Below are 10,722 nucleotides of genomic sequence, written 5' to 3'. Positions count from 1 at the left end.
AGGGGTGTTTATATTAGTTCTTTCCTTAAGGGGTGTATCAAAAAATTGCAATTTGGAAAAAAAGTTTTCGAATGTTCTTTTTATAATTCGAACGTTCGAAATTAAAGATTCGAAACTCGAAAGTTCGATTTCGAACGCAAGGAATTCGAAACCGGAAGTAAAACAAGTTCAAAACAAAAACTAATAACTAAAAATACTCAATGCTTAAGGCAGACAAACTTTCCCGAGCAAAAACAATTATTGAACTTTTTATTGAATATTCTTAGAGAGTAAAGAGGAGAATGGATTAAAGAAATATTTTTCATTCATTTGAAATTGCTCATTTTCCAATTTGTATAAATTTCCTCAAATCCGTAGAAGTAAACGTCGTAAGTAAGTACGCCAGAAGTGTTTGAGTAAATCTCTAAAGAGGCTCGGAAAACACGAGTTAAAAAACACGAGTTAAAAAACACGAGTTACAAAACCACGAGTTACGTTAAGTGTGACGTCATCAATGGGAAATTATGACGTCACAAGTAGATAATTTAACTCGTCAATTTATGGTGCACCATAATCTTACGAGTTAATTAACTCGTCAATTTATGGTGCACCTTAAACTGACGAGTTAATTAACTCGTCAATTTATGGTGCACCTTAATCTTACGAGTTAATTAACTCGTCAATTTATGGTGCACCTTAAATTGACGAGTTAAATTTTCATGAAACCAAGTTGGTCAAAAATTCTAAAATTCAGATTAAAATAGGCATACATTCAATATATTATTGAATTGAAAATTATTAGTAGGCAAAATAGGTACAATTTAAAAATAATTGTACGAAAAAGTTTTAAAATGTTTTGCTAAAAAAGAATATTTTTAAATGACGACATAAAAAGGAAAACGGTTATTAAATGAATTAAAAGATTTATTAAAAGTGACAATGAATAGAATTATTTTCAGGAATCGTAACCTCTTTGTTAAAGTTCTATTTTTCGATTTCCATTACGCAATCGAGAATTTTCAACATTTTTCATCAAACAAAAAACAGTTTGCAAAATATGTTTCCGGAATTTGAAACGAAAGTGCTATTTATCAAAAATTGGAATTGCGTGAATTTGGGAAAATAATCTGCGTGAATGCGTGTATTTCGAAAGTTGCCTGAATGCGTGAATTGCGGGTCAGCTAGGGGGCCTCATCTAAGGGTTGGTGTAATTTAAGATGCACGATCTAACGATTTACGATTCACGATGCGCGATCCATGCATAAAGTATGCTGATTATTCCTAATAATTATCATAAAACTTAAATTATATAACATAATTCTAAAACAATGGCATAATCTTTTCTCGTTTTTGTTTACCACAGTAAATTTATCCAAAAAAAAAAGAAAGAAATAAGCAATGGAACTACGAATAATTACGACCGTAAAATTATGAAAAAAATAACTTACATAATCTTACAATAGAAAGAAAGTGAAAGTAATAAACAATGCACAAGAAACATTTTTGCTCTCAGTTTTAACAATCAATAATCGAATATAGGAATTTCCTTCTTAAAGCAAATAAAAGAATATATTGGAGAACAATATGTTTTGCGAACCGTAATGTACGAAGCAAAAAACGGATGCTCTATTACGAGAAAGAATTTTCTTTCGGTAAACAATCCCCCTATATTGATTCAAGTTAGGAAAAAGAGAGAGAGTGCAGAAGGTGAATGCACATGGCTTTCACTTTCTTTTTTCATCTTGAAAGCTTTTTTAAATATTATTTGTATAATCTTACATAAATTATGTTTTTAAAAATAGTTGAGTTTCAGCGAATGAAAGTTTGTAAATTGCCTAAATATTTTATCATGATTAGTATAATTACGCATGAATTACCATATTTTATGCACGGATCGCGAATCGTCCATCGTAAATAGTTAGATCGTGCATCTTAAATTACACCAACCTACGGTGGCCCACAACTGCCACGTCAAAAAAGAAAAGCCACGGTGAATAGAAAAATCAGAGCTTCAAATAGATGAAGAGCGCATTTCTTATCCTCTTTTCCCAAATCTCTGGGAAAATATTTACGGCAAATGGAAAAGTTCACGGCAAAAAGAAAAAACGTTCACGGCAAAAGAAAAATGTTCGCGGCAAATAGAAAAGTTCACGGCAAAAAAAGGAAAACTTTCACGGCAAAAAAGAAAGTTTGCGGCAAAAAAGAAAAGTATAAGAAGAATCTTACTAAAAGAATCTTACTAAAAAAGTACACTCAAATAAAAATAAAAGAAATATAGAAAAAAGCTAGCTTGATTTCGTTTTTTATTGCTATGCCTGCCTGCTGCTGCTTAGGCTGTGTTAATATCGATGTGCGGAAACTCTATGGAATGTGGAAACCACTAAAATATTCATGGTGTGATCAAATTAAATAAATAGAGCTATTGATGCGTTAAATAAACATGATCGTCTGATACTTTTTCTTTCTTTTTCTCTCTGCTTTTTTAAACGCGTATGGTTTGAGCTCTTTTCACACTTGCCACTTTTGTTACATGAACTTTTCTCCTTTTATTTGCTTCAAAAGTTTTGGATGTTTTTATAAAAAAACGTGTACTTTATCTTTCTAATTCGAGTCCGAATGATTCTTAGTATCTATGCTCTCTCTCTAATTCGAATGAAAGTTTCCGCATTACAAAATAGCATACAAATACTTGGAATGAAGGTTTCCACATTACAGAATAGTGTACAAGCACTTAGAATGAGGTTTTCAACATTACAGAATAGTGTACAAACACTTAGAGTGAGGGTTTCCACATTACAGAATAGTGTACAAACACGCGATGCAAAATAGATTACATCCTTCTGATATCAATAAATTATACCTTGGTTAATGTATTACATCGAAAAAGAAGAATAAAACACATGTATGAATATACGTGTAGATAGGCCTTTATATTTCGTGATCAATCGAGGCTTTTATTTACTTTTCAAAATAAAAGGAAGAAAAATCTTGTGTAAACATAATTGATCTTTTACTTTGGTTTCCCCATTCCATAGAGTTTCCGCGTAGCGATATTAACAGGCTGCCTTTTTCAAATGGACAGCATAGACCAGGACAGCAGAATGAATAAGAATGGATACTTCATTACTTCATTCAGGCAGGGGTTCGAATGGAGGATTTGAAGAAGGGAGATTTTAGGTTTTTAGATACCAAACTATCACGCTACAGTGTTTGCAATGTAGGAGACAAAGTTTATTCCATTCCAACGAGCATTCTTGGCTTGTTTCCGGTGTTGGTCAGGAATGATAAAGCCTTGTAAAAAAGCAGTAAGTTTTTTAATATTTTAGATTACAGTTTGCATGAATGAAAAATCACCCAGCTTTTTTATCCCAATTAAAACAAAGCTTTTCTCTAATTGGAACTCGTTTGGGAAAAAATCACTCAATTTGTGTTTTAAATTCGGCATAATAGGTCATTTACTTCTTTTGAAGAAGTTAACGAAAACTACCAGAGAGTTTATTTGGCAATGGTTTGTTTCAATTTGAGTTATATCTATACACCTTTTCGACCGTAGTCGCGTGGGCATATTTTTGTCCGCTTTATCCCACTAAAACCGTCCCAATCCTTTTTTGACGCATTTTTCTATTGTCTATTTTTCTATTGTCTATATGGTTTTGTTGTTTCGAATTGATTAACTAACAGTTAGATAGGGTCAGGGTTGCTAGTAACGGCTTGTCACTGTGCCGGGTGCATACTCGGCGCCTTGGGCCCCGCAGGGTTGCTAATAACGGCTCGAATTTCAGTCAGGTTAAAAAAGGGGCAATTTTACCCATATTATAATTAACATTACCCCCGTCTTTTTAGTCATTCTATAAGTATTTACAAATTTTGAGTTTTGCTGTGCGAGTGTGGCTCAACGGATAGCGCGCTGGGTTTCTGATCAGAGATTCTTTCATTTGGTGGGTTCGAATCCCGGTCGGGTCGATATTTGGAGAAAGTTTGAAATATCAAATTCATAGAAAAGTTAGTAGAAATCAGAAAACAAGTCTCAGAAAGTCAGAAAATAGAAAAGGAGATAGAGAGATAGGAAGTAGAAAAACAGAAGGGGGATGTTCGATTGACGGTCTAAAAAAAACTCTTATAAGAAATTTAAGGATATTTCTTGAAAAATAAAACGATTTAAAGATAAAAAAATAAAGCAATCGTTTTAAGATTGGGGTTGGTCAACTTCTTCGATGTAAATTCTTGTTGCTGAATTCCACCCTGTGTATGCGTCGGCATTCCCGTAACCATGACAATTACCAACATTAAGAGCCACTTTGACTTGATGATTTTTCGGAATTTTACAATGTCCACGAACAACTCGTGGTCGATGTAAGTCTTTTTGACGACTTCCAGTACCCAAATCCATGTAGACTACACCGTCTATCGGCACAGGTGCACATTCATGTCCATCAAAAGTGACAAACCAACGTTTACAGCAACTGTTACAGTTACCTATTCTCATATTTGAAGATGCCACGACTTTCAAGTATGATCTGATTGAATTCTTTTTGAATAAGCAATGCTAAAAATAGAAGAATTTCTTTACTTTTCTTTCTTTAGGAAAACGTCAGCCTTTTTGTAGGAATTTTTACCCTACAGTAGAAAGAATTGGTCTACCACTTTAAAACCGAAATCCTTGTACCTACCTTGATCTCGCCACTATCTTTTCCGTCATTGACATGGTTCCAAGCGCATTCTTTCCAGTTCTTCTTTGACGGTTCGTTCCCGTCGTTTCCATCTTTTCCATCAATTCCGTCATTTCCATCTTTTCCATCAATTCCGTCCTTTCCATCTTTTCCATTTAAGCCGTCTTTTCCTGGTGCCCCATTACTTCCATCTCTTCCATCAATTCCATTCTTTCCGTCTTCACCAGGTTTTCCATTCAGTCCGTCTTTTCCGTTTTTCCCATTCAATCCGTCTTTTCCCGGTTTTCCATTCAATCCTTGCTTTCCATCTTTCCCTTCCTTTCCATCGATTCCGTTCCGACCATCTCTGCCATCCTTTCCGTCTTTTCCGTTTAAACCGATTCCATCTTTTCCATCTTTTCCATCACGCCCGTCACGCCCATCTTTACATAAACCATTGTTGTCCTTTTGAATTAAAGAAAAAGAAAACAAAGCTTTTTGAGACATTTTTATACTAGTGATCCCAGATGTCGAAAAATCCGTTTAAATCGTTAGCGGCAATGAAAAAAAACGCTACAAAAAAAATTTCGAGTGGCCAGCTATGCCAAACTATGTAACATCATCGAAAGTATTAGAACCGCTACCACTGAAATCTGAAAAACTAATCAAATTTCAGAAAACACTAAACTTTTCCCACATCATATGACAACAATCAATTTAACTAATGAATTTTAAGAACCCAAAATCGTAAAAGACAAAAGACAAAACAAACCAAATTTCACTAGAGACACATTATACTAGAACAATTTAAAAACAAATTTAGCGAATAGGTTCCCAATTATTAAAATGAAAAGAGATTTAAACCAAATAGACCAGCGGCCGAGGCAGTGAATTGTGTCACTTCGTAGGGCACCCCTTAAGATCAGGGCAAATTTTTGATATTATGCACCTAATAGGGTATAGAATTGACAAAAAAAATTTGCCCTTCGAATCTCCCGCAGTTTTCGACTGAATCGATTTTTAGTTAATCGATAGAACTTATCACCTTTACTAACGGTTTTTTTGAAGTCTGAAAATCAAATATTTGAGGCTACCAACGGATTCAGCGTGAAAAGTAGATAAAGAAAATGGGGTTAATTGTTAAGTTTCGACCACCTGGTGCCGAGAAATGGAATTTTGGTGCCGAAAAATCGACATTTTGGGCGTTTTCCAATGACGTCAGGATTGTCCAAGGAGCATTATCAGAAAAAAATCATTCCCACAGCTGGATAGCCCTGAATTAGTAGTATCCAAAAATGGTATGGTTTGTTAACTTTCGATGTCTAGATCTCGAGATATTTTGGTTCAAATATTGAAAATTATCGATATTTTTTGCTGAGTCAGCAGTTTTTCAGCATATCTATCCATTTTAAAAATGAATTATCTCGAGATCTAGACATCGAAAGTTGACAAACCATACCATTTTTGATTATACCCATACCTATTAGGAGCATAATATATCAAAAATTTGTCCTGATCTAAAGGGTGCCCTACGGAAACCATTTTTAGGCCTTTTTTGAATGGACTCTTCCAGAAAAAATCCGTTCATGGGGGGTGGAGGATGAATTGTCCAGGGGTATTGAAAAAATACCAAAAAATTGCAATGTCCAGGGGGTAAATTCCAATGTCCAGGGGTAATTTTTTGTGTCCACGGGTTTGATTTGATGTTTGTCCAGGGGTATAACCCGTGTCCAGGGGGTTAAAAATCAAAATGTCCAGGGGTAATTCATGAAAAAAATAATATATCCTCCACCCCCCATGAACGGATTTTTTCTGGAAGAGCCCAATCTCGGGCGCTGGTCTAAAAAAAAAAAGGAAAAAAAATGAAAAGATGAAGACCTATAGAGTAAGCATCCCCTGCCACCTGCGAGTCACCTGTCATCTTCCCAAAAGAAAAGGAGTATTGCAGTATTGCAGTGAATAAATAGTTAACCTACATTTTTCATTGCTTGTGTACATGCTAGCACTGTCACTAATAGAATAAAGACAACAGTCTTCATGGTCATCCAAATTGATTGCTTTATTGCTCGATATCCTTTCAGGACCACAATGATTTTGATATATTTTTGAAAGTAGGCTAGTGAACATGTTCTTTTATAGCAATCATTTTGATATTATCTTTCTTTCCTTTATTCTACATCATTGATTTAAGATCTTTTATTACGCCCATACTTAACAATAGAGAAATGACAAATTTTTGCTCACGAAAAAAAATTACACTTCCTGAAAATTTGATGAATTTTATCATCCGATTATATTTTATATCGTGCTGATACCAAATCTTTATAAATTTTTTTTTCTTCTATTTTTTGGAAACTGCAAGAGAAGGAAATATAAGGGTATTTACAATTGATTATTTTGTCATGCAAAGCATAAGCATATTTGTGTTTTTCCAAGAATTTCTAACTTATATACAGTATATGGCCCCGAAAATGGAGACGGCCCCCAAAACGTAGGTCGTCATTAAAATGAGGATTCTGACCTGTAGATTTATCGATTTTTGTTTATTTTGAAAGAATGATTGTCATACTTAAAAATGAGCATATTTTTATTCTAAATATGAGAAACAGCAAAAAATCTTCAGCTTGAGTTAATAGTTTATAACAAAAAATTAACAATATATATAAAATGTTTTGTTGAATCATTGGTTTTCAGAAACTTGATTAAAAAGTCGTTGGATCGAAATTGTCATTTTGAAAATTTCTAAATTTTCAGTTTGGACTTTGCATCATCGAAAATCTTGAATTATTTTATAAAAATCATAAATTTTACATCCATCGGTTCGTAAGTTTAAGGGAAAACACAAATATGTTCAAAATTTCTCCCCATATTACCACTGAGCTTAATAATTTGATTTTCACTACACCTAAGTTTTGGGGGCCCTAAACCTGCGTTTTGACAACCAGGGGTATACTGTAAAAATTTTATCAAACAAATTTATGCCCAAAATCCTCTAAATCACATTTTGTATTTTGTACAAAGTTTGTACAAAACTTTGTATTCATATCTTAAAGATATCTCCAGAAATCGCTAAAATTGCAAACCTCCGTTTTGGGGGCCATTAGAAAAAAGCTACCTATCTTTAAAGCGATTGAAAAATATTGTTGAAATTGAAAATATTGAAAAAGAACTTCCGGGAAATAAAGTAGAGATGTTAAAGTTTTTCATGTAGCAAAAACTTTTGTAAAACCTCTTTTCCTCTAGATTTGAGAGAAATTTTAAATTTGATCGACGTTTTGGGGGCCACATACTGTAAGATCTGAATTCGTATCTAAAGATGACTAGAAACTGATGTCAATTTCCAGGATAAACTCATATCAGAGCTTATCGTATACATCAGTATTTTTCATAGAAAAGCCATCGTACAAAATCTAATAATTGGAAAGTTAAAAGTTTTTCGGCATGTCTAGTTTCTTTCCCCAAAAGATAATTTTCTTAGAATTAAGGTTTTTGTATCATGTATGACTTTTTCAATCAAAGTTGAGTCACATTTTTCTAATGGCCCCCCAAAATGGAGGCTTTTCGAAATATCTTAATCAAAAAGCATAGCACCGACATCAAATTACTAACAATAGGTATGAAGGCAATGCTTTATCTTATTTCCCCTTAAAGTGATACGAAAAAAGGGAAGTAAACCTCATAAAAAATACCGATTTTCGTTCCTCAAAAGAAAAAGTTCTAAAAAAAGCCCTCCAAAGGATCCCATTCCAATGTGCACGTGGAAGCGGCGCTGTGATATCAATGGCATAATGACACGGACCATGTGGTGGCTTGGGATAAGCAACTTGAGTGTCAGGCCACGGTGCCAAACTGTATCATAGGCCGCAGAAAGATCGACAAACACAATACAGGCCTTAAGTTTCTGCCTGAAAAAATGTTCGATATCCTCCGTAAGCAATGCAACCTGGTTGAGGCTTGATCGTCGCGGATGAAAGCCAGCCTATTCATTTGGAAGGAAAGATTCTGTTAGATTAGTTGCTCATACAGTTTTAGAGGGATGGGGTTGATTAGTTGAATTTGGCTCGTGTAGGATTGACATATGTTTGCCGACTTCTAAGGTGCTGGCATTGGTTTCCCCTGACGATTGCAATAGTGATCAGACGACAGCACTGACAGTAAGGACCACATGAAGGTTGCCAACTTCCATCCTAATTCAAAGAAAGAAACATATGATACTCATGGAACTGACAAAAAGGTCAGAAAATTCATAAATCTAATCAAGTCGATCAAATTACAAAGCGTATTTGTACAAACGTTCATAAAAATTCAATATTATAGACATCTTAAACAAAAAGTTGATGAATAACTGGGATTCGTTTTATGAACTTGTATTGAAATATCAAACTTTCGTGCAAAGTTCTGGTATAATTTGTGATGTCAAACATTGTTTGTCATAAGGTTAATCTTTTGTAGATCAATTCTCAGCGTGTGTTGTTTGATAAGAACGAACTAAATATGACTTTTATCAATTAGTACAATTTTGCGACTGTATTATAGTGCAGGTTTATAGCAGTGAAAAGGACGGATGAATGACTCTTCCAGAACAGATTTTTTTGACAAATGTTTTTTCTCTTGCTGCCTGAAAGTCTCAGACCCGTAAGGAAAGATTGGCTCGATAAGTGATTTGAAAGTTTGAGTTTTTAGTCTATTCTCAGAGTACCTAGGGCATGCATTTAATAGTTTTGAAAAGTAATTTTGCTTCGAACGAGCTAAAAAAACTTTATATGAGTTGCTGTAACCGCATTATTTGATAATTTATTGATAAGTTTCAGAGGGCCCGAAAAATAAACAAAACCTTAAGAGTTGAATTCACGTGTACAAAAAAAAGTAATATAAAATCAAAATGACAAATGAAAAAGTAACAGCAGTACCAATTGAAGACGAGAAAGTCAAAGAATGGGTTGAACACATGTACAGTATAGGCGAGGACGAGTTGCGAATGATCAAACCTTACAATTAAGTCCTTCGTAAACGTTATATGGAGATACACGATGATATATAGAATTTCCAAACAAGTGAGGATGACGTATTTATATGCACTGCTCCCAAATCAGGTGAATTCTTAATACAACTTCAAAGTGGAAAGGGTTATAATTTCTAAGGAAGACGTATACTATATAATAAGGAAAATCGGAAAATTGCTCACCTGCTTCCTATAATATATGATATGATTACTCACGCAGATAACTTGCTGACAGTATCATAAATGTATAAGATGTTATCTTTTCAGGTACGCGTTGGATGCAAGAAGTCATGTGGTGTTTACGGAATGATTGTGACTTCGAGAAAGCCAACAAGGTTCCCTTAGATTTCAGGACACCCTACATAGAGTATGTGAAACTAAAATATCTTTTTATCTCCACAGCGAAGTCTCCTTAGCAGTAGCGTAGATAGGAGGGGCGCAAAATTTGTGTAGGAGAGCAGATTTTGCTGTGTTATAAAAATCTGCTCTCCTACACAAATTTTCCGCCCCCTTTGTCTACGCTACTGCCTTAGATCGAACACGCACAACAGAGTCGCCGATTTATTTCAATTACAGAGGCTAGAGTTACAGGGACATCACTGTAGTGATATTATTCAAAAATAGTTAGCTTAATTAAGCAATTCATAGACTTTGTTGTTGAGCACAGACCATTTTTTCTTCCAGCTCATCATAAGCGAATACGCTACGCTCTTCACTCAATGCTTTGAGCACTCTCGGCAGTTAATGAAGAATACCAAGTATGGGTACCATAAACAACAAAGAATAACCGGCAGACTTCCGCCAATGAAATAGAAATAGATCACTTAATCCACGCTCAAAAAATATCTGATTCAAGTATTTTATACTGTCTCGCAGGCAAAAACAAATATAATGCATTATCGTCCACCTCTAGGTAAACTGAGATCAGATTGTGAATGTTTTCTGCACACCACGCTGAAGCTCTAAAGGGATGTGTGAAAACAAACAATCTAACGAATATGCAATCTCGAAATCGTAAGGACCGCGTTCGTCTAAAAGGACTAGGAACGACAACAAAGTTGCGTGATTGTGTTTATACATAGGGCGCCGTAT

The 10,722-nt window shown here is 34.6% G+C and overlaps 1 protein-coding gene across 1 annotated transcript; it reads right to left on the bottom strand.

Moving 5' to 3' along the window:
* Window positions 1-4,096: 4,096 nt before the first annotated feature.
* On the bottom strand, window positions 4,097-6,749 carry LOC136810365 (collagen triple helix repeat-containing protein 1-like). Its single transcript, XM_067066917.1, has 3 exons — window positions 6,605-6,749; window positions 4,650-5,093; window positions 4,097-4,525 (listed from the first exon to the last, which is right to left on the bottom strand). Exons 1-3 carry the CDS (start codon window positions 6,671-6,673, stop codon window positions 4,166-4,168), a joined length of 873 nt encoding a protein of 290 aa, XP_066923018.1. The 5' UTR covers window positions 6,674-6,749; the 3' UTR covers window positions 4,097-4,165.
* Window positions 6,750-10,722: the final 3,973 nt, after the last annotated feature.

The sequence above is a fragment of the Clytia hemisphaerica genome, unplaced genomic scaffold (assembly GCF_902728285.1).
Source record: "Clytia hemisphaerica strain Z4C2 unplaced genomic scaffold, Clytia hemisphaerica genome assembly, whole genome shotgun sequence".
NCBI lineage: Eukaryota > Metazoa > Cnidaria > Hydrozoa > Leptothecata > Clytiidae > Clytia > Clytia hemisphaerica.
The sequence above is the reverse complement of the archived record's forward strand: the minus strand, read 5'-3'. Positions and strand labels throughout refer to the sequence as shown.